This window comes from Gallinula chloropus (genome assembly GCF_964237585.1).
Source record: "Gallinula chloropus genome assembly, chromosome: 4".
Classification (NCBI taxonomy): domain Eukaryota; kingdom Metazoa; phylum Chordata; class Aves; order Gruiformes; family Rallidae; genus Gallinula; species Gallinula chloropus.
This window is the reverse complement of record NC_140088.1, coordinates 90,008,512-90,026,542: the sequence shown is the minus strand read 5'-3', so window position 1 is coordinate 90,026,542 and position 18,031 is coordinate 90,008,512. Positions and strand designations below refer to the sequence as shown.

The 18,031-nt window shown below is 41.7% G+C and overlaps 1 protein-coding gene across 1 annotated transcript; it reads right to left on the bottom strand.

The window, feature by feature from the left end:
• Nucleotides 1-1,830: 1,830 nt before the first annotated feature.
• Nucleotides 1,831-17,641, bottom strand: TACC3 (transforming acidic coiled-coil containing protein 3). The gene is made up of 16 exons (XM_084262940.1): nucleotides 17,601-17,641; nucleotides 17,046-17,226; nucleotides 16,789-16,931; nucleotides 13,489-14,577; nucleotides 12,258-12,333; nucleotides 11,642-11,834; nucleotides 10,782-10,828; nucleotides 9,805-9,938; nucleotides 9,607-9,718; nucleotides 8,800-8,952; nucleotides 6,590-6,666; nucleotides 6,451-6,494; nucleotides 5,299-5,459; nucleotides 3,946-4,052; nucleotides 3,650-3,770; nucleotides 1,831-2,002 (listed from the first exon to the last, which is right to left on the bottom strand). Exons 2-16 carry the CDS (start codon nucleotides 17,223-17,225, stop codon nucleotides 1,937-1,939), a joined length of 2,703 nt encoding a protein of 900 aa, XP_084119066.1. The 5' UTR covers nucleotide 17,226; nucleotides 17,601-17,641; the 3' UTR covers nucleotides 1,831-1,936.
• Nucleotides 17,642-18,031: the final 390 nt, after the last annotated feature.

Sequence of the window (18,031 nt, the reverse complement as noted above, 5' to 3'; positions counted from 1 at the left end):
GGACAATGTACCTCTGCACTGTGCTGAAGGACAGCCCTGTCTAGGACAGCAAATATTTCAAGGAGCAGCAGCTACATCTTGTGGGAAGAGTGAGCACTGCAGGCCTATTTGCAGTGGTGTGAGTTTAATTATCATGCAAGTTCCATATTCTGCTCATTTAGGCAGGGGTGCTGCTGAAACCCTCTGCTGTTTTCCACCCCCTTTTGTGCAAGATGGCACAGCACACCAATGCACTGCAGAACAGCAGTTTCATTTAGACAAGCCCTGGATCCAACACCAGGGGAGAAAGAGCAGGGCTACCCTTTGTGGCTGCACACAGAACCTTATCAAGCCCTTGGCTACCACAGCCTAGAACCTCAACATTCACTGAGGAGTTGGGTAGTTATCAGTTTCCTGACAAAGTCACAAATTAGACCCAGCACAACATTTCTCATCTGTATGGTTAAGCCTAGTACTAAGGGAACATTCCAATATGCTGCCCTGAGTAACCCTTGTTACCTGAAGCTGATGCAGGTGTAATTGTTGTTGTACACTCTGGTTTAGGACTTACCATTTAGGAAAGCACCAGACAGTAGCAGAGAAAATGGAAGTCAAGGAAAACATAGAGCAGAGCAACTTCTGCAGGAGCCAGTCATTCACCACTCTGCTGGACTTCATACTGACACTCAAATCATGAAGGAAATACCACATACCACGAGTCTGAAGTGTGTTAACTGCAGACCTGCTCTGCTCCACAGGCTGTTCCTGCAACATACAGCTGCCAATAAACATAACAATACTCATCAGTAGCTACCTAAGCAAACAGCAAACCCCAGCTTTCCTGAGCACAGGTATAACTCCCCACCTGCCCTGGCAGACCACCTCTATATCCAAGAGAAGGGCTCCAGGCACAGCCAAGAGCACACCCAGCAGCAGCAGCCCTCCTGAGGGGGAAGCACAGCTCCTAATTAGGCACCAGACTTCCCAGTACTGTAAGAAATAAAAAGCTGTAGCTTGCACTGAGACAATCCTGTTAAGCTATTATTACCTAACAGACATTAGCTGAGCTGTCTACTATTGCCCTAAAGCTGACTTCATCATGACCTGTGACCCACAGTGTGCATCTCTCAGGGCTTCCCAGGCAAGTGGCAAGGTGCTCTCAACTGTGACTGGAATCAATGGTCTGTCTAACAACATGAGAAGCAGCATGAAGACAAGAGCAGCAATCTGTCCTGCTATTCACTGCTGAAACAGAATCATTCCAGCTCTTCTTTAAAAGAAACCTGAAGTTCTAATTTATTTATTTACAGAACTTAACCACTCATCCCAGCACCCCAGCACTGCTCCCCACATTCTGCTTGCAAATAAAGGTATTTTGCTGCTTATTCACTTCCAAGATTGGCAGTTGCTTGGTGTACTACAAACATTCAGAAAATCCTCTCACAGTTCACACCAGTCATTAAATGTCTCTGTAAGAGAGGGACAATAGATGGCTGTTGACAGGGTGGCATCTCTGCTGAAGCTTGCAGGCTTACTTCTAGCATTTGCAATAGAGTTGGTTTTATTACAGTCTTACAACCCTGGAATGTTTTGTTTTAAGGAGACAATAACAACTGCAAGATAGACACACAGCTGATGCTCACCAGCAAAGCCAGGTCATGAGTACAGAACCTCAGTGCTCCTGCTCAAGGAAGAGACCAAGGGCAAGATGATTGCAAGTTTTTCTTTTAAGCAACATGTGAGTGTGTTACTCAAGACACTTACCTGGTGGAAACACCAACTGAACTCCAGTACTCATGAGTGATGGTTTACTGACAATCCCCACAGGAGTTACAGCCAATAATACCCAAGTGGAAATCCAAAAATTTTATTTTTTCCCCACATACATAATTAAAAAGCAAGTTAACACACAAGACAGGGAGTCAGAGATGGACATATTTACAAGCCAGTGAAGCTATCAGATTTTCTCCATCTTCAAGATCAAGTCATCACAGATTTTTGTTAGTTCGTCGTTTTCTTTAGTCTGTTGAAAACAGGAGAAAAACTAGTGAGTTTCAGGTATGCCTGAAGTGAGCAGAGCCTCAAGAAGTCACATTTGCCAACACATGGGGTTGTAGAAAGTACTTTTGTATGTTTTGACTCATACTAAAGGCCAGTTTACTTTGTGAAAGGTGACATAGCAACCTCAAGAGCCTCAGGAAGTGACCCACAATCCACTACACTACCTCTGCTGCTTCTACAAATTTTTCCTTAATACATGGAGACCAATTGATCCAGGGAAATGAGACTTTCCAGACTCAAAGTCTTCATTAGATACACTGAAATGTAAGATCATGACTGTTTAGGTGTTAATCTTCAGACAGACATCTCTAGGATCATGCTTTGATACTTTTCCTGACATATGGAAAGTTTCCAGTTTGTATAACTCCTTATATGGTCAAACCATTTTAGTAACTGTTCTTAAAATAAAATATTACTGTATTTGTAACAGGAATAAACCTCATGGTAAACAGTTTGTCTTATGTCTCAAGTTAGTAGGCCTACTGTTTCCCCAGCTGTGCAAACCTTAGCCATAACCCTGAAGACTAACACAATAACAGGATTTTTCCCTAACAGGAATGTGTTGGTATTATCTACTTTTGATTCTTCCATATTGGCACAGATACAGCCAGGATGCAGTAAAATGACATTTACAGCACGCCTCAGAATGGCTTTTCTTCTGAGGGGTTCTAACACAGGAAACTGATGCACCTTTGAAATTCTAAGTCTGAAACTTGAAACAGTATCAACTGCAAGGATTAGTGTGGCCCTGGGAAGAGAGGGGTGAGGGAGCTGGGCTGGTTCAGCCTGGAGAAAAGGCTGCAGGGGGACCTCATTGCAGCCTTCCAGTCCCTGAAGGGAGCAGAGGAACAGGAGGGGAATCAGCTTGTTCAAAGGGTAGACAATGGCAGGACAAGGGGGGTGGATTAAAGCTAAAGGAAGGAAGGTTTAAATTGGATATTTGGGGGAAGTTTTTTCCAGAGAGAGTGGTGAGGGGCTGGAACAGGCTGCCCAGAGAGGGGGTGGGTGCCCCGTCCCTGGGGGTGTTCAAGGCCAGGTTGGCTGGGGCCCTGCCCTGGGCAACCTTGTGTAGTTCCAGGCCTGGAGGTTGGTGTCCCTGCCTGTGGCAAGGGGTTGGAGCTCTGTGATCCTTGGGGTCCCTCCCAACCCATGCCATTCTATGATAATACCAAAAGAGCTCAATCAGCACAAAAAAGTCCGTATCAATACTAATTGTTTACAAATCATGTATTTATGAACAAGCTGATCCAGACTGTTTTTCAAAGATAGTTCCAGATTCTGCTCGGGAACACATTTACATTTTAGATCACCGTCTCCTCCTTCAGCAGTTCACTTAACTTCCTGACACAGACTGCGTCAATCACTTCTGTGACCCATCTATGTGAACCAACCTTTTGCTTCTGAAAAAAAAACAAACTGGCCCTACAAATGAGTCTGGACATATTGGAGTTGTGCCTCAAGTTTCAGTGCCTATTTCCCAGTGCAGTAACCATCAAAACCAGCACAGTTTGCCTATCAATTTCTAGCCCTGGTACAAGGCAGTTCTCAACCTAGTTTCCAGCAATAGGTAGTTTCCAGCTTAGAGACCCCTGAGGGCATTTTGACTAACCTTTTGTTCCAGGCTCCTCTCCAAAGACTGGATCCTCATCTGCTCCTTGCGGAGACTGGCCTGGAGCGCTGCAGTCTCGGATTTCGCTTTGCTTCGCACCTGGGCAATTTCCTCATTGGCTCTGAAACCAAGCAGGATGGAGTTTACACACCCTTCAGACAGCACAGCAACACAGAATCATCCCCACTCGTACTGTGGATGAATCCCCAAGTGGAAAATGTTTTAAGCCAAGTTTTGGCACTACTGAACCCCCTTTTGCAGGGTCTGTGAAACGGAGTTGTTGACACAGTACTTACTGCTGCAGCTTCTCTTCAGCATGTGCCTTCAGTGCCTGGTATCTCTGCTCCTCCTTTTGAACTCTGGCCGAGCAATCTTCAACACATTTTTTCAGAAGTTCTTCATTCTGTCCCAAGAACAAGCACTTGGTTAGCTTTTTATGTGCTAGCAGATGGAAGGATCTCTCCACAGAAGGGCTATTTGACTACACAAAAGTAGCAGTATTTGCTCAGAGTAACAGGAGCAACTGTGAGGTCACACAGGGACTAAAGTTCCAACTATTAACTGTGCAAACTAATATTTACTCATCCTATTCCCCTCCCAATGTACTCTGTTTATTCAGTAACAAACTTTGCTAGAGGGGAAAAGTCTCTGAAACCACTGATCAGCTTTTTTTAAAGCCAGTTTTGTCAGCTTGCAATTGTCTTCAGAACACCTAGAAATCCAGCTACTTGAGAGATTCCATGAAGAGATTCAGGCTTTGGACACTTGATGTAAATGAACACAGCATTACCAGCAGGAAGGTTACCTAGGTAGGCACAGACACTACACCACCTTTTCATTATCATATCAAATTGGAATTGTTTGAAAGAAGTGCTGAGACTTCCTACCAATTAATTCCAGCTCTTGAGTTTAGCAACTCTGTCTCCAAGTGGTGCTTTAAATTCTTTGCTAAGGAAAGCACTTCTGAATTTAGGGTGGAGAAACAGAAGGGGCACAAGATGAAGGAAGTCTGATGTGTTAGTAAAGCAGGAACTAAAGTCTAAACACAGACATGTTTCCCACACCTAGACTATCATGAGCCTTGTAACAGGCTAGCTCTAAGCTTGAGTAAATAAGGCACGTGAAAGGATAAACTGAAGGAAAAATCTGAAGGTGCTTTAAGCACCAACTGCATTTTTAAATACGTTTCATGCAATAAAGACAACATAGCTTGTGCTCTCATTAGCTTCATTCCTCCAGTTTTTAAAGAGGCTGCACAATGAATGCCTGAATTCACAAGGTAAGGGTGTGCTAGAGAACACCAGATTTGCACTTGCATTAGTAAATCTTGAGCATCAGTTCAACATGACGTAGGGGAAGTATGCAGCAGTTGCTCCATGAGTGTGGCTATGATTAACAGAAGTTATACACAGGCAGCAAGAAACAGTTCATTCTTCAGTTTGAAGACACTCTGGCTTCAGTATGATAATGATCTCACTAAATACAACAAACCAGTAATTTTTTTTAATCTTCAAATAAACAATTTAGCACCTGGTTTCACAGGTAGTGCCTATACTAGGTAATTAATGTCTGCTCTAGAAATCCACCATTCCCTCTCCACTGAGTCTCCTTGATCTTGGAAAGATACCCTTTGCATTATGGTCTCTTACTTTGCAGTACCCAGCTATCACACCTTTCTGTTTCTCATATCGTTTGAAGAGCTCGGAGAAAGAGTTCTCCATCAAGTCCAGATCTGAAATAACTTGTTGCTTCTCTTCCATCATCCTCTGGATTTCGTTCTTTGAAAACTCCTTCTGCTTCTGAGCATCCTCTAAAGAGAGTTAACAGGGTTATACTTGTGGAAGTTACTGCATTAGCATAACACTAGTTCCACTATATGAGCAGTTAATCCCTCACCTTCAATTCTTAAGCAAAAAACATATTTCATAGTGTAGCCTCTTCTCCAAAAAGGACTTTGCATTTTTGCTTTTAAGGAAGCAGTCACATTCTCTAAAGAGTCACATTCTCTAAGAGACTGCTACATGCTACTTCAATCCTAAGGCCACAACAGACAGATGATAACATAACTTGCCCAAAGCATTGGTTCTCCCTGCAACGTAGTAACAACACTACAAGTTTATCACATTTGTGATTCCTGCTATGGTAGAAGCAGGAAAGCCAAAATATTTTTCATTAAATATACACAACAGCTGGAACTTTTGGAGGAGACTGAGATAACAAGCCAAACTAGCATAGCAAACTCATTCAGGAGAGATTTTTGTTAGCATACCGGAGCTATGTTTCCCATATACTTACAGAAGGACAAAGATGGCATAATATTCAGTGTCCTTAAATTTAAGCAAGGCACAGATCTGTCTCTTCAGCTTTGAAGAAGCAGAATGTACCTAAACAAGAGTTTCATTCAATCTCCTCCTAGCTTTGAGGTCACAAGCTTGTCTGAGGCAGAGACCAGATCTGTCCAGCAAGAATGGCTACTGACATCACTTAAGGCCATATAATAACCAGTTAAACACAAGGTACAGACAACCAGATCTACCAGTTATAATAAACCAACAGCTCACATTCCACTGGAGAGTAAGAAAGAGTTAGATGTGTTCATGCCTGATTCAGGAAGTCATTATTACTTACCCAAGGCTATCATGTCTGCATGAATACTAACTACCCTGTCTGAAGCTGTACACTCATCCTGCAAGCACTCGAAGTATTAAAGCCATCAGAAGTCAAGGAATACCAACTTCAGCTTAACCTGAGGCTAAACATGTCCCACCCCTTCCAAGCCGAAGGGTAGATATGGAACTTACCCATCATTTGGGTTATTGTACCTTCAAACTCAGCAACTATTTTTCTAAAAAACATTAAAAAAATGTTGAACATAAGTTAGAGAGAGCAGGTGGAGTAAACAAGTAGAATTAAAATTTTAAAAAAAAGACAGATTCATACCCCATTTCCTTGTATTCTATATGAAGCTTATCATACTTCTTTTTCCATTCCTCAATCTCCAACTGCTTCTCTTGAACCTTTGAGAGAAGGGGTAAAACCCTTAATTCTTGCACAGAAAGATACAAGATTTGGAACTCAAAACAGTCTAACAGGCAGCTTAGGTATGTGTATAACCTGATACAAAGAAAAATAAGCTCTAGCTGCTTAACAAGTGCTTCATTAAAAAGTTGAGTCAAATAAGATCTAGATTGATATTTAGATTTCAGAGTCATGATTCCCATTCAGAGCTACTGATCTCTCAAATGCAAAAAAAAAATCAGAGCCAACTGAGTCCATCTTTTGGCTACTCTTTTTCATCCTATATATAGATGATTCTTCCTTGGCCAGTAATGCTCTTGAGGGAAGTCATATTCTCAAGTGATTTATGTTTTCCTTTTCTTTACAAGGCAGATAAAAGAAGTCACACAAATCTGCTAACCTTAGCACAGGAAAGAACACACCAGAAAGCTGTTTCAGTCAGTATCAAATTGCTCTTTGGAGTCATTTGTATTTGGCACACAATCCTCCCCCTACCACATTTGCAAATTTAAAAGACATCTGAATTTATTTCAGCTGGTGTGAAACAGGTATGGTTACTCTTAAATAAAGGAGAGCTCAGTAACAGTATTAAGCAGTGCAAGTACTCTTTGCTAAATGCTTTCTGCAAACCCCATGAACTGAATTTTGCCCTGAGGTTTTTATTAAGAACTGTTCCACTGCAGCCAGCTATCAGTATCAGAGCCCCCAAACCACACAAAACAGAAGGTGAGAGCACACAATTACTGTCAGTCTCCCATCAAAAGTGCATGGTATACTTTCTTCTGCAAACCTGAAAGAAATGGTTTGCTAGACCCATCCCCCCCCCCCCCCAAAAAGCATGCTTTCCCAGAGTGCTGCATTCATCCAGAAGGAAAACAAGGGGTTGCTTCTGCTCCTCCCACTCTCAAGCTGTTTCACAAGAGCAATCTTCAAATTTGGTCTGTCTTCCTTTCAGGTTAAATAATAAAGTAATTTCAGGCATTTTTAAAGTGACACAAAGCTGGCTAGTCATCCAGTCACACCTGTCTCACTACAACTGTCTCTGCATGTTTAACATAGTTCTTTAACACAGGAGATCAGAGCTCCAATTTTAAGGTATTACAAGCTTTACTTTAATTTTAAGTTATTTATAAGCTCTTATTATACAAATTCTTAATTTCAGATCAATGCTTTAACAGTTGCCCTCTGTCAAAGCTGCACTTGCTTTCCTGTACTAGACAGTATGCTGTGTGTCCTAAGTGACAGAAAACAAGTATTACTCCTAGAAAAGCCAGGATCTCTGTACTCTAAAGGGCAAGAAAAAACTTAAGCAGCAAATAATCACAAGTCACATTCATTTGCTCTCTGTGTCACTGGCTGCAGCGTAGCTAATCAGGAATTCTGAAAGCTCCATTTGCTTCTGAAGTTCATTTTGACATGACACAATTAGATTTAAAGGCATTTATACTTAACTGCTCCTCTTATGTTTAGTATTTTTAAGGTTACATAACCCAGAAGCCATAATGAATCAAGTACATGGATTTCTGAAGTGAGGAGCTACATGACTCTTCCTGCTTCAGTATAGAAATGTAGATTCAAAAGCAATTTCTGTAGTTAGACAGTTACAGAATATGCTTGAAGTTCCACCAGCTACTTCTTCCCCTCACCCACTAATGTTTTTCTCCTCCAGAGAGGACTTCAGATCTCAGTTTTATTACCTGGACATACTGTTGTGCCTTCCCATCCTACAAAAAAGTGATCAGTGCACTGAATTGGCATTACATTTTTTTCATGAAGTTACAGCCAAAGCCTTTCCCTCCCACTGGAAAGAACAGCTATTTCCTGCTTGAATACTCTGTTTTAAACTAAGATTACCAATATTAAGCCTAACCATGCCACCTGGCAAAGGATGCTTTGTAAAACCAACAGTTCTAGGCAAAATCTGACTAAGTGAAGTTTACCATATTACCTTAATTATCAGCTCTGAAGCCTTCTATACCTACTGCTCCTCTCAAGCACACAGCAAGCTGTTCAGAATGAGATGCTTACATCAAGTATGACAAAATTATCAAACACAGAGAACTATACCAGATAATCTAAACAAAGGGAATGTTCAAAATGATGCAAAGTCTTGTTTGGAGGGATCACCATACCTCTCTCTTCACCAGTTCAACAGCTGCATCCATGTCTTTCTGGCTGTATTTTAGCACATCTATAATAGCATCCACAGGAGTGCTTGTGGAAGAATCAAAAGGGAGTGAAGGAACATCACTTGCTAGGGAGTCTGGAACTGCAGGATGTGCTTCCTGGGAGAAGAAAAAGCAGAACTTCAATATATTCCTTTTTTCATGCCATTGATTATTTGATGGTTAAGTCAACATTTTACTTAAACACCAAAATACTTCCACAACTCTGTTAGGACAGCTTTTTTTGCAGGTATCTTTTAGATCTGTGTAGCTATCAAAGTATTAAGGAAATTGCTACCCACCAGTTACAGCTAGCTGTTCCCCATCAGTGAGAAAGGGACCATTTCAGGTGCCAATCTGTTCATAAAAGGCTATTCAAATTAAGCCTTAGACTTTACAGCATGAAGCTGAATCACAGAAATGCTTTCCCTCCAAGCAACACAGTGAAAACAAGATTTTCTTATTTTTATGGCTTCAGCTGCACAAAGAGAAGAATTACCTGATTAAAGCATTCTTAAAACCAGCTCAAATCCTCCTAGAACACATACAATGCCACCAGTTCCCACAAAGAGAGACTTTGGTTACTTAAGAACATGAAGTCCATCAAAAAGTTCGGGTTTTATGTAAGTCAGCACCTGACCCGTTTTTTAAAGAATGAGTTTAGTAAGTATTCTGTGATACTTAATATTGGCCTAAGTATTTAAACCCAGAACCTAGCCAATTCCTTCTCCAAAACATCAAGATGAAACTTGATACCACTTTGGACACCCTTACAGTAGCTGTAAACGTTCCCAGAAGATCTAGTCCTTTTGGTTTTTCTTCATTCTGAATGTTCACTGCAGGCTTTTCAGCTTCCACAAGCAACGTACTTAAGTCAGCAACAGGACTGAAAGTGAGCAAACATACACCATTACATTCAAGCTCTGTCTTTGTGGAGCTAGGAGCTACAGCCTAGACCAAGTCAACACTTACCCAGAGTGAAGTGGAGCTGTCATGATATTCATGTTTGTTTCAGAGGTACCAGAAACTGGTTTTCTTGGACTGTCTCTCAACAGAGGGTCAAACTTCAAATACAGCGACTGCTTCCTCAAGGCAGACTCTTTGAACTGAGGGGAAGGAGGCATAAACTGGCAGCTATGCTGCTTCATAGCTTCACACATGTTTCCAGCCCCCCCACATACACATAACAATCCTCTGGAGAGAGGGTGAGCCTGTTCTTCAGTGGCTGAAGCATTGTTCTCAGGAGAAAAATTACATAAGAGAACTCAATGCCCACACACTTAGGTCCTTATGTAATAAGTGAACTCAATCTGCTCACACAGAGCCAAAAGGGCAAACATTTATGAACTACTCACACCAGGAGAAGACACTGAAAGGGGAAGATAGTGTTGTAAGCCAAAAGGTAAGTAGTGTATGTCATTCCCTCTTTGCTTGCAACACAAAGGACTTGACCAAAAACCCAATTTCAGTTCAGTGTATTCACTCTACATTCACAGCCACTCCTGCTCTGGACCACAGTAGGAGAAAGAAGAACTAAGCTGAACTACTGGAACATGATGTGGCCAATTTAGAAACAGATTTCCTGAAACTGCCCATGGAACAAAAGAACTTAAATATTTTCAGAACAATGGCCCTGCACTTGGAAAGCATTCTGTTCTTGAAGTTTTGGCAGCCACAGGTAAAACAACATCCATCACAGTTTCACCACTGTTAAAGAAACACAGCACCTTTCCAAACTGAAACCATAAGACCCCAAATCCTTAGCAGATTTGCTTAGAACTCACATTTCTTTCCACCCCCACCAAGGCATCCCTTTGGAACTGAGCCTGCATTTCCATGCTCAAGTTCAAAGTGAGGTTATTTCATAACAACATTTAAGGCTCAAGGTTTCATTTTCCTTTCCTCTCTCCATCAGGGAAGGAAACAAACCATTTCAGTGTCATACTTACAGATGAACTCCCAAACTGTTCCAGATAGTCTATGCCCATTCCTAGAACTGGAAAAGCAGAAAGTGATACCTTGAAGGTGCAGCGTTGTCATATTTTCTTACAGACAGAAACAAATAGGTACAGGTATAACAAATTTCCAGTCCCACCTCATGGCCTCTAGTTTCCCTGTCCCCTAACAGTGTAGCTTAGCAATCCATTGTTAGAATTAGCATGCTGCTCAGATTTGAGCAACAAAGCTCCATCCATCTCTCAATACAGTAATTCCAAAGTATTAAGTGACAGACTGCACTGCAGCCAAATCATCTGCTCATCCTTCCACACAGTGTTCTAGAAGGATAACCCTTCCAGGTGGTTAGGTCACAGCTACATAACAAGCTGTCAAGACAGGTATGCAGAGCAGAAACCCTTACACACTGCCGTATGAAATCAGTATTCAAGTAGTGCTCTGGCCACTGTAACCTACAAGGCTCAAACACAGGCAGCTGCACAGCTCTAGTGCTCTCAATTGAGAGATTAATAATTAACACCAGAAGTGATCTTTTTAAGGAAGCGTATTTTCAGCACAGAAAGCTGCCACTGGAAACTCTGAAGAGGTTGTTTCTGCGCCATCCTACATTTCATCCTTCCAGGCAGCTGAATGCCAATAGCCAGCTTTGAGTTTAGCTTAATCCAGAGAAAGTTAGAAATTCACTTAGGTACATTTCCCAGGCTTGCTGGTCCTTCTAGGTTTTACTGTCCTTTCAGAAGAGCAAAATGTGAGACAAAAACTAAAATCAATGCCAAAACTGAAGTAGAAAAATACACACACAGAGGTTATTGTAGAATAGATTGCAAAGATATTATTAAAGAAATGCCTTTACCTTCTGATGATGGTCTGAAGAGCTCTTCAGGTTCTGCATCTGCTGACTGCTCATCTGCTGTTATTTCAGTTCTGTGGGAACTAGGTGTAACTTCTTCTGCAGAGACTGACTTTTCTCCATTGTCAATAGAAAAGAAATTATCTTCAGAGGAGACATTAGCTGGAGACATTTCACATGGGCTTACTTGCAGCTTCTGAGGAGAACAACACAATCCTTGGTGTTAAAATAATTATTCCCATGCAATGAAAAATCACAATGGTCAAATTGGTTTGTCAAACTAGGTGGGCAGCCAGCATAATAAACTAATTTCATAGGCACAGAAACTCAACTGCCAACACTGAGTACAATTTATAATAAAGGAGTCGCTTTTTTAGTCCACACCCTTATGTTTGTCCTTGTATGTGACTGCTGATCAAAAAAGCTACTGAATACCAAGGTACCAATTTGGCTGCCTCTGATGTTACCTTCAAAGGACAAGTCTGCACAGTTGATATTCATTCTGGAGCTGCTGGAGAGGCATAAAAACACCACTTCTTAAGACAAAACACCAAACATGGGTTTGACAAGGATAAGTCAGGGAAATCTGTAAGAACTGGCTCTTTTCCCTGCACCTTACCATGGCTATCTCTCCTGGAAGTTCAGTCTCTGCTTGAACTCCTGGCTCGTCTATCACACTCTGCTTGACGATGTCCCTAAAGAGAGAAAATAAAGTCACACAGCCAGTTCTCAATTCCATTTGCCAGACATTTTGAATCACTGAGCTTGAGACTTTCTACTGCCACATTACAGGAAGCTTTAAGCTGGGTGGGGATGTAAATCCATTGTCTTGCCTGGTGACAACTCAGATGACAGAATGCTCTCCCTCCATCAGAAGGCATGTTATCTGGGAAGCAGAAAGTCCCTGCAGTATCACTTATTCCTGTTCTCTTACTTTAATGTTAGAAAGGGCTTAACAAATGGAAGATAGGGTTTTTTGTTTAAGTACAGAATTACAAGCAGCCTGCTACTCTTTCCAAAGTAATACAGTGATTAGTGGTGTAAAGCACAGAACTTCATTAGAGAAATCCAGTATTTTTAGTTACTGCTGACAGCACAACTTAACTTTTCAGCTTGGTAAACAGTTGCTGATTACATTAGCCAGGCAGCAAGAAAGCAAACATTTCTGTCATATGAACACCTTGTGCCAGTCTAGTTCTGGGAAGCACCTGCCTGCCTACAGCACTGCTGACATTGTAGTAGTAGTACCAAAAACCTGGCCTTTTTACTGGAGAGCATTCAGATACCAAGAACAAGCAAGGAAGAAACAGCACCTCCTCTGCCAAAGCTAGTCATCTGAGGATGGTGTCACCAGTGAGATCTTTGCTGCTACAAGTGTCCTGGTTGCAGCCAGGCCAGAGTTCCCCTCCCCAAGCAGCCAGCACAGGTGAGCCAAGTTAGCTGGGCTGTTTTCCATACACCTGACATCACTCCCTCACAGAGGGGGGCTGGTTGAGGAGGGGCACTTCTGGGTGCCTCCAGAACAGTCTGAGTGCAGCACTCTTAACACTGGGTGTGAGACTTGCCATTGGCTGTTGTTGTTCCCCTTTCATGATGATTTTGTCAGTAAACTGTCCTTATCTGAACCCTGTTCTGTTTCTCCCCCAGGATTGAGCAAGCAGCATGTGGTGCTCAGCCACTGTTAGGGTCTGAACAGCCACAACTACTGTCATGTTAAAAGGTTACAGACTCAGACAGCCTTGGAAGGAGGAAATCAAGGAGGCAGGAATCAACTAGTTAGAGATGCTATCTAAACTGTCTTCTTCACAGAAGTTCAAGGTACTTCCACATTCAGCTACAGGTTTACTTACAGACTCTTGGGTTCTCTTTTCTCAAGAGTTTCACAGGTACTTGGGCTGTTACTCAGCTCCACTGGAAGAGGCTCCCTTCCTGATGAACTACCTTGCTCCTCTTGCAGGTCAGCCTTCTGAGGGCTAGGCTTAGAACACTTGGGTGAGGTGGAAATTTTTGAGCCTCCTCCAAATGGATTAAAGTTCGGATCATCAAGTTTGTCCCAGTCAAACTTATAAGATGCTTTGGGAAGAGGGATTTCATCTTCCACATGACTTTCAGTTTGTGCTTCAGTATTCTCTGGTTTTGTTTTGGTAACAGGAGTTTTCTTGGAAGGTGGCTTAATTCCAGGTCTTTTACCTAGTTTCTTAGGAGGTGGCTTTCTAGCAGTGGTATTATCAAAGTCAAATTCCAGTTTTACTGGTCCAGCCTTGGTGACATCAGGCTTTTCTCCGGGTTCCCTTCTGGGGACAATCAGCTTTTCTGTAGGCTTTGATTCTCCTGGAGAGGCTTTTTCTGCTACTGAAGCACTCTGAAGCTTAACTTCCCCAGTTTTTGAAGAATTCATTAAATCAGAACTACTGGGACCCACGTTGTCAGACAACTGTACATGAGGTATAGGTGGTTCTGCTAATCCCACTGAATTATCAGTTTGGCTCCCATCTGTGGAAGCAGACTGCACATCCTGCCCAGAGTCGCTGACTGCCTTCTCAGGGGTCAGCTTGCACTTGTTAGACTCCAGCTTGCTCAATACAGACTCATTTTCAGAGGAGAAAGTCTTCTCTTCACTTGTGCACTCTGTACTCCCTGTGGTTGAAGCAAAAGCAGCTGTATCATCCAGAAGAGAATCCTTACTTCTTTCAGTGTTTTTCTCAGGGCTGCTGGATGCTTTTACAGGAAGCTTTTGCAGATTTCCAGGAGAATGCTGCAGCTGCACTGAACTTTGAAAGGGATTGATGTCATCTAAGTTATCAAAATCAAGACTGTAGGAACCTCGACTCTTCACTGGCATCTCATCATCTGGGTAAGGAGTTGCACTGACCTTCTCTGGCATTTGTGTATTTATCACTGTATTATTTGCTTCAGCTCCAGCCTTTTGTTGACATGTGCTGTATTTAAAAATAATCAGATCACAAATGCTGTCAGTATTTTTTAGACAAAGTCATCTTTAGAAAGCTATTTGCACAAGTAGCTTTGGATGCTTGGAGCAACAGAGTTTTTCTGACATAAGGCAACTGACAGCAAAAGAATATCCAAACAGCAAGATTTTAGTAGCCACCTAAACAGTCAGAAGTTATGAGCTCTGGTACATATGAGCTACAGGAAGATCAATTGTTGAGACAAGCCAGAATTCTGAAGGTATCTGCCCTCCACAGGTACATTACTGTATACCAGCCAGCACTGAAGACTGCTCTATGCACTACAGCACACAGACATTTCCATTTCACTACAGTGATCTATGCATTGCTTAGGAGGTATTAACACAGCTCAAACACAGGCACAACTAGCAGCACATCTTCATGCAGATTCATCTACGAGTCATGACAGACTCACAAGTCAGGGACCAAACTCAGTCATGACTCAGTTCTCCCAGTGCTAGTCATTACTTTGGCTATTCCAGTAAATATTTCCCCCCCAAAAGTATGCACAAGCATTAAATCTGTGAGGGCCTACACACCAAACAGAACCTGGACATCAGAACTCTGAACACTCCACAACATGAAAGCTGAAAAGCAAAACAGTATACAAGAAAATACTTGCCCAGTAAGAGAAAGGTAAGATTCTCCAGCAGAAGTAACAGGTTAAAGTTTGTGTACTCAGCACTGCTGGATATTCTACAAGTTCTTGCTCTTCACTTAATTTCCCCAAACTCTACTCAACTTTGGAGGCACAGCCTCAGACCACAGAGAGTTAAGCCATTACTTCCTGAAACAGGATTTCCTCCCATTGTTTTGTCCCTTCCTCAAGTTATTATTTTTATGTGCCATCCATATCAGCCTTAAAACAGAAGACAGATTAAAAGTCACTCACTACAAACACAGCTGATAAACCCGAAAGCAAAGGCAGGAGATAAGAGTCCTGGCAGCCCTTCTCACCGGTCTGAGTGCCTCTCCTCTGCAATAGTTCAGCCTCAGGCTTGTTCAACTCCTCAGGCCCCTCCCACTCTCCTCCCGCGTTTAACCTAATAAATGCCAGCCCAAGTGAGACACCTGCTTCAAACTAGCTAAAACCAACCCGATGCCAGCCCTTTAACCTCACTTGAGCCTTATATGGACTAGATCTTTGTTTATGACTGTGAGTCTGGGGCACAAATGAAGTTAATTACTTTAAAAACAGTGAAGGCCAGCTCAGAAGTACTTCCTAGGCAACAGTATGCACACAAGTTAACTGTTGAAGCAAATCTATACTTAAAGAAGACTTAATAATTCATATCTTCCTCCTTCTCCCCATCCCAAAACCAAGAATATGGGTGAAATGAAAACAGGGAGTTGTAAAAGTATGTATTTTCTAGAAGAAGACAAAGCTAGGATGTGAGACTTCTTGCCACCAGGAATTACAGATGTCAGATGTCCATACAAGTTTTAAAGCTCAGTTTAAAAAAGTCTGCTTTGAGACCTACTAAATAGCAACATTTTATTGTACCATTATAACAATATTTCTAGTAAAGGAGGGTTCCAAAACCCCAAATTAGCACACTACAGATGTTATGCTCTTCTCAAGACATCTACCATGAGCCACTTTTGAGACCCAAGCTGCTAGACTACAAAGCCACACAAACTTGTTTGTACTTGGGCTTCTTGTTATATACACTTTGTGCTGCTAGATTTTCTTTAATCTTAATACTCATTAAGTCAAGGTGTGAATTCAAGCTAACCCTTCAGAAGATGTATCTTAAGGAGAAAATCTAAAGAGAAAAATCTGTATTTAATTTACAAGAGAAGAAACTTCAAGGCTTTAGCTTTCAGAATAGTTGTAGTCTCACATGAAAACTTTACCATGGGAAACAGTTTTGTATTCTCTGCTTAATGTGCTTCTTTTCTCTTAAACTATTTATCCATAAGTCATTTCTATGTACACCTGTTACTGAGGAGTTAAAAACAGTCTAGTAATCAATATTAAAACCATGATACACATCATTACTTTTAAGAAAACTTTGTCTTTGAAAGAGTTGGTGAAAAGTCAGCATCAGTTTTAGTGCTTTTGTGCAGTTTGCATCTTGTTATTAAAAATACATCTTAATTATGCAGGTTTATAATGAGGAAAGATTAAATTGAACGTCCCACAGGGCTAATGCTGCTAGCAGTAAATACACTACTTACTCAGTATTGATGGGTACAGATAAAAGATCATCCAAGGCTTCACTGCAGTCCTCAAGAGTGAAAGTAGAATCCAGTTTGTCCATCACAGCAGGGCTTAAGATTTTTCGTGTCTGAGGATCTCTTAGAGGAGTCTGAAAGGTCACCTTTAAGAAAGGAAGAACATGAACACCACAGTATTTTCAAGCTCCAAACAGCATACGCAGTCAGTAGCATATAGAAGGCAAAAGAATGTAGCCCATGCTAAAGCACAAGTTTACCTTCATAGCTTTTGCCACGCTTTTTGGTGGCAAGTTTTCTTTCTGGGACAGGCGCAGAATGGAAGGTCTGCCTGTAGGCTCCGGCAGTGGGAAGAAGAAGTCCGAGTCCTCCGCCATCAGGTCATCGCTGATGTTTCCTCCGTTCTCTCCATTTTCTGAATTTAAAATCTGCAGACTCATTCTACAACATCAACACACACAACATCACAGCATGAATGAGAGGGTGTGGTCAGCCAGATGTACTTGCAGATAACCAAAGTTGGAAGCCTGACACTAGTAAAAACCAACAGCGTCAAGAGTTTTGAAAGTATTAAAGATCTGCATACCAAAAGGTGTCTCAAAAGACTCTGGAACCATCTAAACACAGCACTGCACAGCCCCTCTGCTGTTGTTTGGGAAGGTCTTCAAACTTAACCACCAATATTATGCTTCCCACAGTTAACATTAAGCCTCCTGTCCTTTAAAGGGAGCTCTGGCATCTGCGAGTCTCTTCATTCCCAACCCCTTAACACCAGTAGTGACATCATCACATCTCCTGTAATAGGGGCATCTCACCAGAGCAGAATTACAGCTTCTGCAGGGGACAGATAATTATTCTCCTCTATTTTATCCACACAGGCTCATTGCTACGTTGTACATCAGCAAAACCAAACTTGGTTATTTAGGGGTGTGGTTAAGATCAGAGTCCCAAAGAAAACTACCAAGAGCTTTTTGCCCCTGCACTGTCTAAGCACGTGCTGCCTTTGTACACTTAGTGCTTACAAACCCTTTGCAGCACAGACATTATTTGTAGAAAAATCTTTTTAAAATTGTAATTAAAGAGGTATTTCTTAAATATTGCTCTTGAAATGGACACATACAAGTTTTAGTAGACCATACAGGCTGATCTAATCTTACTCTTTTTTAGCTCGAAGTGCTTTGTGCTTGTAAAGCCTGCACCACAACTCAGGGCAAGGATGAAAGTAAGTTAGAAATAAAGAACATAT